This window comes from Stenella coeruleoalba, assembly GCF_951394435.1.
Source record: "Stenella coeruleoalba genome assembly, chromosome: 10".
In the NCBI taxonomy this organism is placed as follows: Eukaryota; Metazoa; Chordata; class Mammalia; order Artiodactyla; family Delphinidae; genus Stenella; species Stenella coeruleoalba.
The window spans coordinates 23,531,235-23,550,906 of record NC_137156.1 but is presented as its reverse complement, the minus strand read 5'-3'; the positions used below and the strand labels follow the sequence as shown (position 1 = coordinate 23,550,906).

Genomic DNA, 19,672 nt, shown 5'->3' with positions numbered 1-19,672 from the left:
GTAGAACCCGAGGGCCTCCCTCCAGCAGTGATACTTTATTTTTAATGAGGCAGGGCAGGTCCCTCTGTGGCCTGCTGCTTCCTCTTTCATCTCTTTCCTACTCTCTTGTTTTGTTTTGGCCCGTCTAAGGAAACAATAACTTTCTCCAAAATAAACTTTATTACTAACATGAAACAAAATTTCCAGGGAAACTGAGAACTCTGGGTGTGAAGGAGGTAAGGAAACAAAGAGGGCCTGGCAGCCTCCCGGGGTTTGGGATGTGGAGGAGAGCCCAGGGAAGACTCTCAGAGGACGGTGGCGGCAGCAGGCAGCACTTCCTGTCTCATGAAAATGTCCAGGTCCAGACTGGGATCTTCCAAATCCAGTTTCAGAAACTTGTCTACTAACATCTGGCAACTGAGGGGAGAGAGAACAGTGAGATTTATGGAAGCATGGATAACAGAATCCCTGAGCAGAGGGAAGAGGATGCAGCACAGGAAACCCGAGACCTTGAGAATTTAGAAATTGCAGGAAGAAATTTTGAATCTTTAAAGGGCAAGAGACTGTCTGAATCCCTGAAAGGGGTAGAAGAGCTGCAGAACATGCTAGAGAGAACAAGGACCCTGGGCCTGCACTCACTTTTCCATTTGTTTCTCCTTTAGCAGCTCCTTGACAGGCTTGATGGGCTTTCCACTGCAGATCAAGTCTGAGACCTAGGACAAGGAGGAAGGGGCAGGGGTGGGAGTGGGTGTTGGGTAAGAGAAGAGAGTAGGGTCAGAATCCAGGTCCCTCGGAGAAGCAGGAAGGGGCAGGGGTGGGAGTGGGTGTAGGGTCAGAATCCAGGTCCCTCAGAGAAGCAGGAAGGGGCAGGGGTGGGAGTGGGTGTTGGGTAAGAGGAGAGCGTAGGGTCAGAATCCAGGTCCCTCAGAGAAGCAGGAAGGGGCAGGGGTAGGAGTGGGTGTTGGGTAAGAGGAGAGAGTAGGGTCAGAATCCAGGTCCCTCAGAGAAGTAGGAAGGGGCAGGGGTGGGAGTGGGTGTTGGGTAAGAGGAGAGAGTAGGGTCAGAATCCAGGTCCCTCAGAGAAGCAGGAAGGGGCAGGGGTGGGAGTGGGTGTAGGGTCAGAATCCAGGTCCCTCAGAGAAGCAGGAAGGGGCAGGGGTGGGAGTGGGTGTTGGGTAAGAGGAGAGAGTAGGGTCAGAATCCAGGTCCCTCAGAGAAGTAGGAAGGGGCAGGGGTGGGAGTGGGTGTTGGGTAAGAGGAGAGAGTAGGGTCAGAATCCAGGTCCCTCGGAGAAGCAGGAAGGGGCAGGGGTGGGAGTGGGTGTTGTAGGGTCAGAATCCAGGCCCCTCGGAGAAGCAGGAAGGGGCAGGGGTGGGAGTGGGTGTTGGGTAAGAGGAGAGAGTAGGGTCAGAATCCAGGTCCCTCAGAGAAGCAGGAAGGGGCAGGGGTGGGAGTGGGTGTTGGGTAAGAGGAGAGAGTAGGGTCAGAATCCAGGCCCTTCGGAGAAGCAGGAAGGGGCAGGGGTGGGAGTGGGTGTTGGGTAAGAGAAGAGAGTAGGGTCAGAATCCAGGCCCCTCGGAGAAGCAGGAAGGGGCAGGGGTGGGAGTGGGTGTTGTAGGGTCAGAATCCAGGTCCCTCAGAGAAGCAGGTAGGGGCAGGGGTGGGAGTGGGTGTTGGGTAAGAGGAGAGAGTAGGGTCAGAATCCAGGCCCCTCGGAGAAGCAGGAAGGGGCAGGGGTGGGAGTGGGTGTTGGGTAAGAGAAGAGAGTAGGGTCAGAATCCAGGCCCCTCGGAGAAGCAGGAAGGGGCAGGGGTGGGAGTGGGTGTTGTAGGGTCAGAATCCAGGTCCCTCAGAGAAGCAGGTAGGGGCAGGGGTGGGAGTGGGTGTTGGGTAAGAGGAGAGAGTAGGGTCAGAATCCAGGCCCCTCGGAGAAGCAGGAAGGGGCAGGGGTGGGAGTGGGTGTTGTAGGGTCAGAATCCAGGCCCCTCGGAGAAGCAGGAAGGGGCAGGGGTGGGAGTGGGTGTTGGGTAAGAGGAGAGAGTAGGGTCAGAATCCAGGCCCCTCGGAGAAGCAGGAAGGGGCAGGGGTGGGAGTGGGTGTTGTAGGGTCAGAATCCAGGCCCCTCGGAGAAGCAGGGACGGTGGAAGGGAGCCCTGGCGGAGGTGGCTGCTGTTTGGACCTCACCTCCTTGCCACGAGCAACGAGCTTCTCAGGAAGCCCAGCCTGGGCAGCTGTGTGGGAGGCATGGCTGGCATTGGCAACACCTTCGCAAACCTGATAGAAGAAGACAAGGTCATTCCCATCTTCACAGGTCTCCATGGTCTTAAAAGAGAATAAAAGGGGGATGTTATCAGTCATTCTGCTTCCTGCCCCAGTCCCTTGGTCAGTTGCTGTGGAGAGTGAGAAACAGGAAGGGACGTGGTCCCTGTGCTCAGGCAGCCCCTGTTCTGACGGAGAAGCCAGTTCCCAGCTCTGGGAAATGCTCGGCCTAGGGGCCCCTAAGGAGCTGGATTGGTTCCTCACCAAATACTGCACGAGGGGCCCCTGTGGCAGCAGCTGTAGCTGAATGAGGCTCAGAAAGTTGGTGGCCACGAAGATGTGGGGGCACGTGGGCCCAAGCGCCAGCCAGTGTCGGATCACGGCCGCTAGAAGCGCAAGACCATCCACCTGTGCAGAGGGCAGCGGTGAGGCTGTGGAACCACAGGTGCCCCGTGCACCCCTCTCCTCCTGCCAGGCCTCTCCCGCCTCACACTGTTTCTTTTCTACCCACACACCCCTATTCTTTTCCAGAGGCGCAGCCGCACCCTCTTGTTCCTTAGCCCTCCTTCATTTTCCCCTCCTTAGATCCTCAACAGCTTCTCCCCTTACCGTGTTGGTTCCCTTTCCGAATTCATCAATAAGGACCAGCGACCGCTCGGTGGCATTGTTCACTGCTTTCGCCACCTGCTGGGTACCAGGTGGACAAGGGATAGTTTCAGAAACATTCGAGGCCTGTAATGCACTGACCACAGTCTGCCTGGCAGTAAAGCTGCTTGTGTATGTGTCCACCCAACAGGACTGCAAGTTCTTTAACGGCGAGACACATGTTTTGTTCATCCTTTCATTGCCAACAGTGCCTCACACAAAGCCGGGGATAGATAAAGGTTCGCGGTATTGATTCTCCTGGTCTCTGAACTGGGTGCTCCCTGCCCCTAGTTTAGAGAGCAGGCAGAAGGAACGTTTTTCCTGACATTTTTCACGGGTAGGGTTCCTTCCCCATTATCCCCCTCCCCCAACCCATCCTCCTTTTGACCTGGTTGAGGTCGATCATGAAGGTAGAGAGGCCAAGGGAGATGGATTCACAGCTATGGATTCGGGTGAAGATGGCGTCTACTGCCCCGATTTCGGCTTCCTCTGCTGGCACAAAGCTGCCCACCAGGGCCATGAATGTGATCAAGCCTACCTGAATAGGGGAGGAGACAGGGCCCGGTGCCTCGTGTGGCTGAGGTGAAGGTGAGGCTAAACTGAGGGGAGAACAATAGATCAAGAGAGATGGACACAGTTTAATAGAAGATCACAGCCCCTCTGCTCGCTTTAGAATCAGTAAAGGGCAGGGAGTGAGCAAAGGCACACTTTAATTCAGAGGTGGGGGAGGAGAATTCAGGCCATGGAACGATCATTAGAGCATGGCTCTCCCTCAGGTAGAGAATGAGAACTTGGGAGGAAGAGGAGCAGCGGGTGTGGGCTACAGTCTTTTCATGACAGCTGGGGTCAGAACACAGGGAGAAGAGCTGTAGGGACCTGGGTTGACTGGCAGGTGGGGGATGGAGACAATGGAGAACATTCCAGAGGCCCAGTTTGTAGGGATTCCTCTACCTGTTTGAGGTATATGCTCTTCCCTGAGGAGTTGGGTCCAGTGATGACTTTGACCCTCCCTTTGTACCCCCCGCATTCTGCGGAGTTGGGCACGAAGGTTCGGGCACAGAGCTCCATCAGAGGATGCCTGCAGTGGAGTGGGTGGAGAGGTACCTTGCACATGGCCTGTGGATGCAGAAGATGGGGCCTTTGGGCCCCTCTTGTCTATGCCTCCACCCTTTTCTGTTCTCACCTGCCATTCTGGATTCGTACCCCAAGGAGCCGTGGGGAGTAACGGGGCCTTGAGTAGCCATAGTCCCGGGCGGCACTGGCAAGAGCCAAGAGGACGTCCAGGCGGGAGGCGAGGTCCAACACCTGGGTCAAGACAGCTGCCCGTGCCAGCACCTGACACTGCAGCTGGTACATCAGCAGGGTTTCCTGGTCTGGGGGCAGGTAAGGGAGGGAGCTGGGGGTCAGCTCCAGGGGAAAGTGAAGGAGAGACAAAGAGGCCAGCAGAGGGACCCAGAAACAGGCTTGCAGATACCATCTGAAATACCCAGAGACATTCAGAAAAGACAGAGTCAGAGAGAGAAAGAGAGAGCAATGGCAGGAAGGAAAGGAGCCTATCAGAATCATCTCCATGCTGCCCGCTCCGCTCCAGCCACTCGCTTCTCCTCACCCCGGATGTCGCAGTGCAGGTCCCCCAGCAATGCATCCAGCTCCTTGGTTCGAGCACTACGATAGTGAAGCTTCTCCTCTGAGAGGAACTGGATACAAGGGTTCAAAGCTATGGGCTTTGCTTCTCTCGATCCTCATCCTATCTAACCCCGGCTCCAGCCCTGACCTTGATTTCTTTCTCCTTTGTCTCAGAGCTGGTAAAGATCAGAGTAAAACAACAGAAGAGGGATCCCACATTCGGCAGTGCTGATGGGGTAAGGCCCTCCTCTCAGCTGCTCATTCACTTTCCTTATCAACCCCTACAGAGGTCAAGGGTCTCACCATGAAGTCCAGACCCTCAATCTCGAAGTCACTGGTCTCCACCATGGAAGGCAGGCGGGGAATACAAAGAAGGAAGCCAATCTGCGGAGAGTAGAAAAGAGATAAAGCAGAGAGTGATGTACTGGGCACTTTCTTTCCTTAGAGGAAGCCAGAGTCCCCTATATCCCCCAATGCTTCCCTCAGGGGGCTAAAGCCACCAAAAAGTATTCATGTTCTTCAGATTTCTCCAGGGTTTTCTTATCTACTAATGTGTACTTCATAGGCCTAATGTCCCCCTAAAAAACCCCTGGGGAGCACACCCACCCTCCTGCCCTCACCAGAGGGATGTAGATGACACTGCATGAAGGAATACGGGGGTCCAGATTTTCCAGCTCCTTCCGAGCCACCTCAGTGAGGAAACTGGGAAGTCCTGTCAGCCTTCGTTTTTCTAGGAGGGTGAAAGACACGTGGATATCAAAAGTAAGGTTCCTGCTCTGGTTGCGATGATTATCCCCAGATGCAGTGGCCGCCTACTGAGAATGGTACCCCATCACTGGGCAGGCTCATGTTTCAGGGCTCATAGGCCCATCCGTACACCTAACACTCACTCTCATCAATTTCAGGATCTATGTTGGGGAGGACTGTGAAGCGATTTTCAGCAAGACTGCCCTCAAAGTCCACCTGAGGAGACAAGAAGTCCAGGTTCTTTACATCCAGCACCATCTCGTCCTGTTCCTCACCTCTACTTGGGCCCCTTCAGTCCCTGCTTCAACCCTAACCCTCCAAGCCCCCAAGCAGATCCCTGATATTTTGCCATCTCCTCTCACCATCCCATCCCTTGGTCATCCAGCTGACCTCAGTGTCTCCCATGCATCCCCATCTTCCACACCACATTCCCCAGAGCCCCGTCGTTCTCTATTACCCAAACCCATCCCTCCCCTAGTTTCCCAGGAGCTCTGCCTCTTTCCTTCCACTCACCACTTTCCCAATGAGGCTGGCAATGTGGTGTAGGTCATCAGAGAACTCTTGGGCAATGTCCCGAAAGAGCTGAATGGACTGGGGCAGGGAGCGGCAAGCATCCCTCAGGCCCAGGGCACTGTACACTGTCTGTAGGAGAAATGGACAGAGGAGGGTGGCCCATACCCAGGCCGGGCTTAGGCGAGGGGACAGGGATGGACTGAGAAGAACAAAGACCAATAGGGAAAAACACAATAACAGAGACAGAGAGAAGATCTCAAATGCAAAAAAGAAACAGTGAGAGAGAAAATGGTATCTGCAGAACTCTTCACCAGGCACCACACTAAACACTGAGGCTCCAAAGACAACAAAGACAACTGGGTCCCTTGTCCCAGATGGGCTCGTGGTCTAGTAAGGAAGACAAATACACCCAGAAGATTTAAAAATAAAGTGGTAGTTGCTTTGAAAGAGATTTGTACAATATCCCAAGAGAGAAGTTTGTACAGAGGAAGGAGAAAGAGAAATAGGGATATGAAAGGCAGAGAAGAAGTAAATGAGCAGAAGGGGCAATGACAGCATTTGGGTAAGAGACAGCAGGAAGAGGGGATGGGTGAGAGTCACTGAGAATTAATTCTCCAGCGTGCAAGTCAGTGACCTGAGGTGGCTGCTCTAAACAGGGATTAGACTGAGTGGATAAACCCAATCCAAAGGACACTGACTGAGCCTCACTCTGTGACAGAGGATATATAAAGTGTATAAACCAAAGAGTTTATAATCTAGCCATGATGGAAACAAACAACAAAAACAATGACTACCCACAAAAAAGATTGACCAAGTTGTGAAACTGACTAAAATTACTAAGGAAGTTCAGAGAATAAGACTAATATGGGCTAAAATAGTTGGGATATCTTTGCAGAGAAAAAGAAATAAGCTTGGTCTTGAATAAGGCAATTCCAAAGGGAGGAGGGTATTCTGGGTGGGGGCAAGAGCATGGGCAAATGAATAGAGGTAGGAATAAGAACTAACACTTATTGAATGTTTACTACCCGCCAGGCAATATTCTCAACTTTTTACATGTGTTAATTTCATTCAATTCTCAAAATAATCCTAGGAGATGGGGACTAGCATGACTCCATTTTACAGGTGAGCAACCTGAAGCACAAAGAAGTAACACAATTTGCTCAAGGTCTCACAGAGAGTAAACAGATGAGCTGGGAATTGAGCCCAGGTGTCTGGCTTTTAACCACCATGCTATCCTGAGCAGGAATATGGTGGGTCTCCCAGGCAGAGTGCTTGAATGCGGAGCCTGGCCTGGCTGAAGCCAAGGATAAATGTTAAGTAGTGGGAGGGAATATACAAATAGTCACACACATCTGCTCACGTAAAATAAAACTGAAACTACTTTACATGTTAGGTAAATATACTGTAGAGGGCTTCCCTGGTGGCGCAGTGGTTAAGAATCCTCCTGTCAATGCAGGGGACACGGGTTCGAGCCCTGGTCGGGGAAGATCCCACATGCCATGGAACAACTAAGCACGTGCGCCACAACTACTGAGCCTGCGCGCAACAGCCCATGAGCCACAACTACTGAGCCTGCATGCCACAACTACTGAAGCCTGTGCGCCCAGAGCCCGTGCTCTGCAACAAGAGAAGCCACCGCAATGAGAAGCCCGTGCACCGCAACGAAGAGTAGCCCCCGTTCGCCGCAACTAGAGGAAGCCCATGCGCAGCAACGAAGAGCCAATGCAGCCAAAAATAAATAAATAAACTTAAATTTAAAAAAATTTTTTTAGGTTCTCTCGCCTTGAGATGGCCCACACTCTGTCTGTGGAGTGTGTTTCTCTCTAAATAAATCCACTTCTTAACTATACCTTTGTTTCTCACTGAATTCTTTCTGCAATGAGACATCAAGAACCTCAAATTCACTGGGAATAGAACTATAGCAGCTGCTGCAGCAAAAAAGCTGGAAACTGAAACCATGCACAGAGAAACTTCAGAGAGTCACTGGAAACTTCGAATAGCGGTGGAGGAGTAGTAGCTGGAAAGCAGATGTTACAGCTGGAATTCACATTGCTATCTTGAGCTAGTGGTAGAAGCCACATGCTGAGGATGGCAGAACAGGAAGACAGGAGACTGGGTCGCTGAGGACTTTATGAAACCACCCAACAGTCACGGACTGCTTATTTTTATCCTTTTCTATAAAAGATAAACTTATTTAAGCCAAAAAAAGTTTTTTTTAAAGGTTATCTATAGGTGGAGAGAGGGAAAAGGGATAGAAGTTACAATTAATTGACTATACCTTGTTTGGGAGATTTGACTTTGGAACTGTGTAAATATTCTACATAATTATAAGATTAAATTTTAAGAAGCAATTATTAAAAATCAAAAAAAGAATGAAACAAATGAACATAATGTATACCCAGATAGTGACATAACCACTTGAAGTAGTGACTAAAACACAGCAATTTGACTGTATATCCCTAGGGAGAAGAGAAAGAACTATCCCTCCTTCCCCCCAAAAAATGTTAAATAGTGTTCAATAATCATATAGTTTTGGTAGTAATGGTGATATTACTATTCTAAGATTGTTGTGGATGTAATGTAGGAAAAAGCAAATAAGTGATACTTCGATTTTCTCATTCCTAGTGTTATTGAGACACAGAATCTCCAGTATGGAAGAAGGAAATATTGAAGAGGATAAAAATGGAATATACAAGGTAAGAACCCTGTGGTGCTGAATTTAAATAGGTGATGTCACAGATGTAGAAAACAAACTAATGGTTACCAAGGGGGAAACGGTGGGGGAGGGATAAATTGGGAGATTGGGATTGACATATACACACTACTATATATAAAATAGATAACTAATAAGAACCTACTGTATAGCACAGGGAACTCTACTCAATACTCTGTAATGACCTAAATGGGTAAAGAATCTAAAAAAGAGTGGATATATATTTATGTATAACTGATTCACCTTGCTATACAGCAGAAACTAACACAATATTGTAAATCGACTATACTCAAAAAAAATTAATTAAAAAAAGAATATAGATATAGTGATCTCTGGATATCTAAAAAACTAAAATAAAATAAATAGGTGATGTCAGTACTAATTTATCATGTATTTTATTTTTTTTCAAGTTTCTAGATCTGTCCACAGAAAAGGCCTACAAGCAATAATCCAAACATGCCGAGTACCCTCTAGCACTCACCGTGGTATACAGAAATACCATTTCTCACTAAAAGGAACCAGGGCTCCTCAGAGAAATGTCTGGTTCCAGGTCAGAACTGGTACATGTAAGTGCTATATCTGGTACATCTTGTCAAACCAGAGAGTGGGGAAGTTATCCAAGTCTACTAGTGTCATGTTAAAGGACTCAGAAGCCAACATGAAGAGGCTCCCATTGGCCAAAGATGGAATATCTCGAACATGTGTAAAGATTAAAAATGCAGTGGCCTGAAGCACAAAGAAATCTGTAAGTTTGTAATGATACTAAAACAACAACAGCAACCAAAAAAACTCATTGGTTGCCTTGGAGGATTATGGAACTAATTTCGTATTTGCTGATAGCTGGACAGATAAAATCGGGGGAAAAAATCAAGCAATGTTCTGTGATATCACTAGGTAACCAAAGAGTAGATGAGAGGAAGTCTTCCTTCCAGAAACATTCTAATAAATGAAGAAAGAATGACAGAATTAGAATAACACTACTTTGCAATCTCTAAAGAACTAATGGACTTAATTATTAAACATCAAAGACTGCTATCATCACAAAATGAGAGTCAGACATACTGACATTATGTTCCTCCATTTATGAAACACTATTGAAAAAAATTAAACTTGAACCTGAGCAAGCTTCTAGATTCAACTATTAATTTACAGAAATTCTAGAAGAGAGAGAAACATGTCAAAAACAGGGAATGTGGGCTTCCCTGGTGACGCAGTGGTTGAGAGTCCGCCTGCCAATGCAGGGGACACGGGTTCGTGCCCCGGTCCGGGAAGATCCCACATGCCGCGGAGCGGCTGGGCCCGTGAGCCATGGCCGCTGAGCCTGCGCTCTGCAACGGGAGAGGCCACAACAGCAAGGGGCCCGCGTACTGCAAAAAAACAACAACAAAACAAAACAGGGAATGTAATCAGTGAAATTCAGGCTAAGGAAAACTCTGTAGGACAAATAATCCAGCTTCTGCAACAAATATGTTGCAAGGGGGAAAAGATATATATATGGAGAGGCGGGGAGAGGGGAAGAGAGGAGGAGGAGGAGGAGGAGGAGGAGAGAGAGAGAGAGAGAGAGAGAGAGAGAGAGAGAGAGAGAGAGAGAGAGAGAGAGAGAATGGTGAACTGGAGAAGGAACCCATAAAGGAGATTCAAAAAGACATCATCCCATCGCTATATGAACATATTTTGATCCTAATTAAACAAACTGTAATTTTAAAAAATCATTACATTTACGAGATGAATAGAAATTTAAACATGAGATAATTAATATTAAAGAATTACATTAATTTTTAGATAAGACAATGGCATTGTTATTCTTTTTTAAAAATAATTTTCTTTTAGAAAGCATATTGAAATATTTATGGGTGAAATGATATGATGGCTGGGAATTGCTTCAAAATACAGGAAAAGGAAAGTGAGAGAAGATATACATGAAACAACATTTGTATGAGTCAAAGTGTTAAAGCTACATGGTGGGTACATGGGAGTTCTTTGTATTATTCTCTCTAAATTTTTTTTGACAATTTCCACAGTGCAAAGTTTTTTTAAAGGTGTTGGGATAAAGTTGGACCGGGTGACGAGAGTAAAGAGGATTTGGAACACATGCTGGGGGTCTTAACCTGGACTTCTAGATTCAAGAAGGGAGGTCTTACCTTGTAGAGAACCTGCCAGTCACTGACCTTGGTGTGGGACAACTTCATGCGTTTAAGAATCAGCTAGAGTCAAACAAGGAGACAGCCGCTGTTTTCCTTCTCCCACCCTAATGCCCCTCAAGATGCCCAGCATCCCTCACCTCCTTCCCCACCTCCCTGCCCCCAACCCCGAGCTCACAGGCACGTTCTTGATGTGACCCAGCAATCGATGCAGCATCTGAGCCATGTCCAGATTCTGGGGTAACAGGAAAAACTGAATGACATCCAGACGGGAATTTAGTTCCTCCAGGTCCTGGGTTGGACGTGTGAACCATAGCCTGGAAGTGAGGGTTGGAGTGAGGAGACCAGAAATTACCTCTGTTCTCATCACTGTCTTGATCTCAATTTGTGAAAAATGTGCATTTGGAGGTCCCTGGGGATTGTGGCGATATGTATCTGCACTGGTAAGTACAGTGTCCTATCTATGCAGGTGTGTTTACTTGCATCTACTGAAAATCTCTGGATGTGAGCACAACTGTGTGTATCTCGGTTTTGATGGATATGACCATGTGTCATTCCATGTGGCTATGTGATGGAGTTTGTCAATATTTTAGAGGGAGAGCAGTGTGTTGAGGCATTTGAATGCCAACACTCTAGCTCTCTCTGCAGCTGAGTAGGAGTGAGTCAGAAAGAGTTTGTATATCCGTATTTAGCTGTGAAACAGCACAGACATTCATGTCTTTTCATGTTCTTCCTGTGAAAGTATATAACTGTTCCATGTAGAGTAAGTCCTCAATTCGTGATAATGTTCATCCCTGCAGAGAAGAAAGTATTGGGTAGAGATACTTAAAGGGCTTCAATAACATTGTCTTATTTTTAAATTGGCTAGTGGAAACACAGAGGTTTATATTATTATCTTTTCTGTGTCTGAGGTTATTTCCTAATAAATTAAATTATTATACAGAAATAAATGTCTCATCTGTGTTGGTCTAATTCTGGGTATCCCTATCTCCCTATGGCTATGAAGAGTGTGAGATTCTGCAAGGACCTGGGAGCCCATGGATTCTTTCCCACATTAGAGCAAGCCATTAGGCATATCATTTTGTGTAAGAGCCAACCTGTGGAGACACTGGGGCCTAAGGATGTGTATCTCACACTGTAGTCTACGGCCAGTTACCCTGGGTTAGAACACCCCAGGTTAGAATGAAGTGGAAGACTCATGTGGATTCGAGGTGGGTTTTAGGCACCTCTGCCCCTTGGCCACAAAGGAGCAGAGGTGTCTGAGGCAGTGTGGGCCAGTCTGTGAATACCCTCCCCACCTGGAGAGCACGAGCCTCATCAGACTTTCTTATAAAACACCTGGGTAGCTCTGACTCATGTACTTCGAGTGCCTGGAGGTCTTAGTCGAGCCAGACTCAAGTCAGCTGAGGGGATGAGGCCCTTAGAAGGTAAGCAAATTGTCCAAAGTCATGCAGCTAGTAAGAAGTACAACTGGATCTCAAACTCAGGTCTCCAGACTGCTAGGACAGTGCTCTTTAGAGCATACTGTGACATTTAGTCACCTTCCAGGTGCCCTGTCTGATCATCAGATTGTGATTCTATGCCCTGCAGGATCCTATCTAAGGAATCTGCACCCCTCCCTCACCTTTAACTCAGTTCTCTTCTCCTTTGAGAATTCTTTCCCTTTCATCCCTGGTTGAGACTAGAGATCTGCACCTGAAGCACTAGAGAACTTCGAGGTAATTAAATCACCCCGCCAATTACCTGGAGATGGCCTCAGAGATAATGCTAAATTAACCTCCAAAAGACATACATTGCAGGGCAGGTGGCAAGGGGAAAAGATTGTACACCTGCAGGCTAGCAAAGGTTTCCTGAGTTTTTAGAGATGATGTAACCAGTGTGTTTGCATTCTACTGCATACAAGGCCATGTGCTGAGCTAACAGGAATGGGCCACTGCATAGAGTTCACTCACAGCTATGAGGGCAAGTAGATTCACCAACTAATTCCAACCTGCTGTGATAGTGCAACTAGAAAATATAAACAAGCACCATGTGACCACACAGCAAAGTGCACGTCAGTCTCCTCAGAGGTGCCTGTGAAAGCTTCACCAGAAAGGTGATAGTTGGGTTGCAAGAGGATGTAAGATTTTGACAGGTGGAGAGCAGGGGAAAGACTTTCCAGAGGGAACAGCATTAACAGGGCTTGAGGGGGGATTCCCTGGCGGTCCAGTGGTTAGTACTCCGCACCTTCACTGCTGAGGGCCTGGGTTTAATCCCTCGGTGGGGAACTAAGATCCCATAAGCCGCACGGCCGAGAAAACAAAACAAAACAAAACATGGGTATGAGGAGGTAAGCCTGGAAATTAAAATTGAGGGGCCCTGAATGCCATACTGCTAAAGATGCGACCCTTAATTATGCAGGTAATGCGGAAACCTCCTGAGGTTTATGTTTTGTTTCTACTTAAGCTTAAAAAAAAGGGGGTGGGGGAGTGACATGCTCAGACCTCTATTTTGGAATGAAGAACAGATTGGAAAAAGAAGCGTTTAGAGGCAGAGAGACCAATTTGAAGGTGAATGCAATGCTCCAGGTTAGAAATGAAGATAGCCAGAATTAGAGCAGAGGAAAGAGGGAGAAGGGGATGGCTGAGAGACATTTCTGGATAGAATCAATAGGTCTCAGTGAATAATTGAATATGGGGGGTGAGGGAGAAGCATCAATCCAAGGTTCAGAGCTTGAGAAGCTATATTGCCAGCAATGCCATTAACCAGAAAAGGGAATGCAGGAAGAGGAACAGGGCCAGTGGGTGTCAGTTTGGATGCTCTGAGTTTGAGCTGCCTGTGGAAATTGCAGGTGGCGATGATGTGCAGAGCATTCCACATATGGAGCTCGGAACTAGAGATACAAATTTGAGAGTCCTCAGAGAACAGCTCAAATTTGAAGTGTGTTTTTAATAATTAAAGATATTACCGGGGCTTCCCTGGTGGCGCAGTGGTTGGGAGTCCGCCTGCCATGCAGGGGACACGGGTTCGTGCCCCGGTCCGGGAGGATCCCACGTGCCGCGGAGCGGCTGGGCCCATGGGCCGTGGCCACTGGGCCTGCGCATCTGGAGCCTGTGCTCTGCGGCGGGAGAGGCTGCGGCAGTGAGGGGCCCGCGTACCGCAAAAAAAAAAAAAAAAAAAAGATATTACCATGTGTACATTGCTGTCTTGTGATTCTGCTTCTGCTGCGTGTATGTGTGAAAGTCCGTGTATCATCAGTGGGTACATGTGCACCTGTGCTGACAACGTAAAATGAGAATAACACTAGCTACCACATGGGGTCGTTGTAAGGATTAAATGCATTTAGCCAGCATTCAGGAAAGGGCAGTTGTTTTCATTACTACTAAGGGTGGTGTGTTTGAGTCTACAGATTGCCTGCATTAACCTGTAGCACGTGTGTGACTCTTACTCACCTGAGCAGTTTCTCTCCCCACTTACAGCGGCATCTGTTGAGGATTCCTGTTGGGAGTTGGGGTATGGAGTGAGCCTGTTATAAGCAGGGTCAGGGAAAGGAATGTATGGATGTCTAAGCTGAGGCATCAGGGTCAGAGGTTTGGGTGTTCAGCTGGCTGGCCTGGGGAGCGTTCCCCAGATACAGGACACAAAGGCAGCCAAAGCCAGAGTGTGGCCACAAGTCTGAGCCGGGATTACCTTACATGGGCTTGGGGGAGGAATGGGCACTCACAGGAACACTCAGCCAGAAAAATATGCAGAGCAGGCATAATTAGACTCACAAAAAGCCCAACACATACACGTAAACATTAGACACAACCCACTGAGATGCACGGTGAAACCATGTGGTTACTTGGGGTGATGTCCCCAATACACCCTAAAGCCTGAAACTATAAGAGATAAAGACTCTATGCAAAGCAAACATGGGAGTTATGCAGTTATATAACTCTCCTCTATACATAGGGCCTCCCAAAGTCCCTAGACAGGTACACCACTAGTAGAAATATTCATACAAACCCAAGGAATAAACATGGAATTGGTAGAGTAAGAAATGATACGCAAATGACACTGGACAACTATACTGGACAAGGTTTCAGGAAGATGCCCAAACTGAGGGAGGGTACAAAGAGGATAATAAAGCTGGATTGGGACTTCCTTGGTAGCGCAGTGGTTAAGAATCCACCTGCCAATGCAGGGGACATGGGTTCGAGCTCTGATCTGGAAAGATCCCACATGCCGCAGAGCAACTAAGCCCGTGCACCACAACTACTGAGCCTGCGCTATAGAACCCACGAGCCACAACTACTGAGCCCACGCGTGGCAAATACTGAAGCCCCCGCGCCTAAAGCCCGTGCTCCGCAACAAGAGAAGCCACCACAATGAGAAGCCTGCGCACTGCAGTGAAGAGCAGCCCCCGTTTGCTGCAACTAGAGAAAGCCTGAGTGCAGCAACGAAGACCCAAGGCAGCCAAAAATTAAAAAAATTAAGAAAAAAAAAAAAGAAGCTGGATTGGAGCAGAAGAGACAGCTGGCAATGGGGTGAAGTGGAAAGAGAGGGACTGGGATACATCTTTGGAGGCAGCTGTTTTTCTGGCAGGCCTGTGTAGTGTGGGATGAGGGAGGGGGCAAACCTACCAAAGAGGCTGAGCCCCTCCTTGAGTCCACTGGCCACTTTGTACACTGAGGGGTGAGGCTCACTCTTAAATATCTGCAGAACACTATCAGGGAGAAATTAGGGTAATTTGTATTTTAAAAGACAATTGAGAAAATGGAATGGGGATTGGGAACACCTCCTGAGATGAAGTCTTGATGTAAGGTTTGTCCCTCACTGCTCTCTGCCTCAGTTTCTCCCTTTAGAAAAGGAGGGTGACACTTTGTGCTTTTCTTCTTCTCTCCCCTCACCCCCCTTCTCTTTCCTTCAGGGAGAGAGCTCTTAATAGCCCCAGGATTAAAGAAATTGGAGCCCCGTTAAGGATTATTAGAGCATTAAGCTTAATCCTTCTCCCTCCCCAAAGATGACAGCCTGCCTCCATCTCCTTACCTGTAAGTGTCTTGATCTATGCTCACCAGATGTGTCCTGAGGACAGAAAACAAGCAGAAAGGAAGGTGGCTGGGGTATGTGAGGTGTGAGTTCATTCTTAAGTTATACCCGCTTAGCTCTCCTTCAAGAGTACTGTCTCAGTTTTCTCCCCAGAGCTCCACACCCTCAGGAGTTCCTGTGTGTCCTAGAGCACTTTACCAGATGGGTCACTGCCAACGCCCCCCATCCCGTCTTACTTTCCAGGCCTCCCAATCCCACTTTACTTTGGTTGAGGTTAGGGTAAATGACCTACAACGCAAATTTCTTAAAGCCTAGGATGGGGATGCTGACGTTATAGTCTTCCAGTTCAACCCCGATTCTTCTTCGACCCAAGAACTTCAGCAGCCCTCCAAGTGCTCGAACCTAGGAGGGGATCAGTAATGGAGGTGGGGTAAATCCCAACGTCTTGGAGGCTGGACGACACCAGGGAAAACTATTATTTTCCAGGGCTGGGCTAGTATCTCCCAGGACTCAAACCTAGTCTCCAGGTGCTTGTGCCTTTCTCTAACCTGCTGCAACCCAGCCCTTACCTTGCGGGACCCATCTCACCGTGAGGAGGCAGTCAAAGGGGATGATGGAGGAGAGGAAGAGGATTTTCTCGGTGGCGGTCATGGAGTCTGGTATGAAGGAGTAGTTTCCAGAAAGGAGGCGCTGTTTGCTTATCTCCAGGCCTATTTTGAGGGAAGAAGGGAGGGAAAGATCTTATAGCCCGATTCTTCACCTTATTTTAAGAATGAGAAAACAGAAGCAAGAGAGATGATGTGGCTTGCCAAATTCACACAGGCAGCTAATGGAAAGCTGAGACAAGAGCCAAATTTTCAGACTCTTTATTCTACATACACTTTAAAAAGGGTTGGCTGGGAACATAAACTGAGAAAGATAAATGGCTCAGGAGAGTAAGGTATCTGTCTGGAATTGGGGACTTGGGGTCAAAAAAATCATATTAACAGAGGAACTAATAACATGAATGCCCTAACATCTAATTTAGGATAGAACATTCCCTGTCCTTTTTGCAAAATCCGGGAAGGTTATGGAAGTGTGTTCTAGATGAACGAGGTCACTGAGGCAGTGCCTTTTTTTTTTTTTTTTAAGGGGTAAATGGCTTTGGCTTAAAGGGGAAAATGCCAACAATCAAAGCTGACCAAAAAGTGTTACTACTCCCTCTTCTCACGGAAGGCACTCATCCCTAGACAAGCCTAAGCTGCAGGTTATTAAAGGCTAGGGATTAGGAGAGATCGTGGGGAGACTGGTCATGGGGCTTGAAGAACACAAAGGTTTAGAATGAGATAGGGCTGAGGGGAGACCTCTGATGATGAAGGTGGAGTTAGGAGAAAGGGTCAGAAAACCGGGATGGGGGATTGGGCAAAGCAAAAGGGAGGAGATACCAAAATCCACACTTGGCAAAAGTATGATTTCAGGTCTCTTAGGCTCTCTGTGCTCTTGGGAGGCTGTGAGAGAGGCAAAGAAAGGGCCATCAGTCTGTACATCTCAGTCCTTCTGCCGCTGTCCCACCTTCCCTCTCACCCAATTCTGGTCTCCTGGCTGTAGCTCCCCCCAAGACCCTTTAGTGTCCTGGAACATTCCATAATTTAGTCCTTCCCCATTTTCCCTCTCTCCCTTACCCAGTCCTTACCAAGCTTCCCCAGAAACCGAGTCATATTCTCATCCTGTTTGGCGCTCGTGACAACAGACTGGGGATCGATTTCATCCAGAACTCGGAATGAGAATGGAGACCAAATGAATTCAAGGATCTTTATCTTTTGACTAAGAGGGAACCCGTAGCCCTCCCCTTGCTATCTCCCTTCACCCCTCAGAAACTTATTTCCTCCCTCTAAGAGTAGGGAGTGCCGCCCACATTGGGAGCATAAGTCGGAGTCAGACATGAGATTAGAAAAGGAAGGAGTAGTAAGACTGATGGGGTGGTGGGAGGGAAGAGGGGTGCCCAGGAGATTATCACTAGACTGTAGACCCTTAAAGGACAGACATGACTGATTTGCCCAGGACTGTATCTCCAGCTCCTGGTACACTTGTGAATAATGAGATGAATTCTTACAAACAACAAAGGGGGCCTCTAGGAGTCAACTAATAAAAATAGATTGAGTCAGGTAAGGACCTACGAGTGAAATACGCTTCTAATCCCAGGGTAGAGGAATTCCTAGCTCCGTCCTCACCTCTCTGGAGCAGCTGGAGGCTCTCGTGGTCTGGGGCATCTGGCATAAAGTAGATGGTGGAGTCACTAGTGTCATAGTAGGCAATGCCCAGGTACCCTGAGCTCCACAGAACACACAGATGAATCTGTCCGGCAAGGAAGAAAGGAAACAAATATTTGAACCAACCACTCGTTAAGTGCAGGGTTGAGGCATGCCTTATTTAATTTTAATTATTTTATCAACTCTCTGAGATAGGCATCGTCACCCCCACTCAGTCAATGTGAAAGCGACATTCAGCGGAGGGAAGTGACTGGCCCCTCTCTTGTTCCCAGCCCCCGTTACAGGCTAACAATCAGACGTTCCAATCAGCTCCCTGCTCTCCAGATTCGAGCTCTGGCCCCTCAGACATCGCCTCTCCACCCCGCCCCCAGACCTCCGCGGGCTCCTCCTCGTCCTCCTCCTCGGCCTCCCGGGGCTCCGGCACTGGGGCCGGGCTGGGGAAGCTGGCCGAGGCCTCCCTGGGTCCCGGTCCCTGCGGCGTCCTGCCTGGGGTCGCTCCTACGGAGGCCATGGCCTTGGAGGCTCTGTGGATGAAGAAAATGAAGGCGGTTCAGGAGCGAGATCTCACCCGCGAGGAGGCGGGGGTAGCGGGGCGCACAGAAATGCAACTCCACTGAGAACTAATGGGAGAGGGCTGAGGGGCAGGGCTGCTAGGGCCTTCGAGCGCTGTGGTCACAGGTGCAGGGCATCTGGAGGGGCGACTTCTCGGGTATTTAACTAAAGTACAGACTGTGGAAAACACCACTCGCCCCACCCTTATTCCTGTCACGCGGAGGTTGTATTTGGAGACAGTCTGAGGGTCCTGTGGGACAAGTTTTGCACGCCTCCTCTCTCCGCCCCTGCCAACCAAGCCCCCAAGATCACAGCCTCACGCTCTTGACTTCCCCACCCAGTTGCGGACAGCTCGCGGCGTTTTCCCGCCTTTTCAGTCACCTGGGTCGCGACGTGCGCGAGACCGCGTCACTAAACGCCGCGGGCCTGCGGGAGGGTGCGCCGACGCGAGGGCGGGGTGCGCGCGCACACGCCCCGCCTTCTTAGCCGCTATTGGTCGAAGACACCCGGATCCTGCCTAGAGATCCAACAGAGCGAGAGGGAGGAGGGGACCGCAGAGAAGGCTGGACGATGACTGGCCTATTCGCATATGGGGCGGTGCCAGAACGTTCAAACTTCCCGCCCTCTGCTATTGCCTAGCAACCGGGCCTCTGGCCCTTGATTGACACGGGGTGGAGCCTGTGAGAAGGTCCTTAGCAGAGCTGGAGTCAGAGCCCCCGGAACGGGTCTAGGGGCGTTGGGTAATCTGGAGAGGAGGCCGACCTTAAAGGAACAGAGACACGTTTTGGGGCGGTTTTTGTTTTTGTTTTTGTTTTTTCTGGAGAGTGGAGATAAGCAACATGAATTCAACCTATGCCAACAATTCTAACTTAATATTTATAATGAGCTTAGAACAGTGCCTGGCAAACATAGTAAGAACTACGTGAGTGTTTTAAATAAATAAGCGGAAATAAGAAGCGAGACTCCTATCTCAGCCCACCTTTGCCTGTTTCCTGGGTGCAGAGTATGATCACTCCCATAGGGACACCACAGGGCCTAATTAATAATTTCAGCGCCCCAAGAGAAGTTGGAAGCATTCGACACACACACACACACACACACACACACACACACACACACACACACACACCCTAAGGACAGAAGGGTGTCATTCATTCATTCCGGGCCAGGTGGTGGACTCAAAACAGGGAACGTAATTAAATCCCTACTCCATGAGCCTAATTTTTGAGTGTGTGTGT

The 19,672-nt window shown here is 48.7% G+C and overlaps 1 protein-coding gene across 8 annotated transcripts; it reads right to left on the bottom strand.

Moving 5' to 3' along the window:
- Positions 1-256: 256 nt before the first annotated feature.
- MSH5 (mutS homolog 5) lies at positions 257-18,873 on the bottom strand. 8 transcript variants are annotated; one of them, XM_079935128.1, is made up of 26 exons: positions 18,816-18,873; positions 18,256-18,406; positions 17,844-17,967; positions 17,306-17,386; positions 17,058-17,120; positions 16,222-16,343; positions 15,926-16,035; positions 15,634-15,669; positions 15,228-15,310; positions 14,055-14,100; positions 13,571-13,735; positions 10,802-10,940; positions 10,624-10,686; positions 5,770-5,898; positions 5,400-5,472; positions 5,130-5,239; positions 4,813-4,893; positions 4,493-4,580; positions 4,067-4,256; positions 3,835-3,961; positions 3,272-3,421; positions 2,848-2,922; positions 2,503-2,646; positions 2,164-2,301; positions 619-692; positions 257-396 (listed from the first exon to the last, which is right to left on the bottom strand). In XM_079935128.1, the coding sequence occupies exons 2-26, from the start codon at positions 18,391-18,393 to the stop codon at positions 285-287; spliced, it is 2,661 nt and encodes an 886-aa protein (XP_079791254.1). In that variant the 5' UTR covers positions 18,394-18,406; positions 18,816-18,873; the 3' UTR covers positions 257-284. The 8 variants fall into 8 exon arrangements, with proteins under 8 accessions (XP_079791254.1, XP_079791257.1, XP_079791256.1 ...); XM_079935131.1 differs by having other exon boundaries at positions 2,164-2,253; XM_079935130.1 differs by lacking the exon at positions 18,816-18,873 and adding an exon at positions 18,772-18,796.
- Positions 18,874-19,672: the final 799 nt, after the last annotated feature.

Excerpts from the sequence above, each read along its gene's own strand:
- MSH5 (XM_079935128.1), bottom strand. The coding sequence starts at position 18,393 with ATGGCCTCCGTAGGAGCGACCCCAGGCAGGACGCCGCAGGGACCGGGA. Across the intron at positions 10,687-10,801 it reads GTCACATCAAGAACGTGCCT|CTGATTCTTAAACGCATGAA; the intron begins GTGAGCTCGGGG and ends GTTTGACTCTAG. Across the intron at positions 693-2,163 it reads TCGTTGCTCGTGGCAAGGAG|GTCTCAGACTTGATCTGCAG; the intron begins GTGAGGTCCAAA and ends TCCTTGTCCTAG.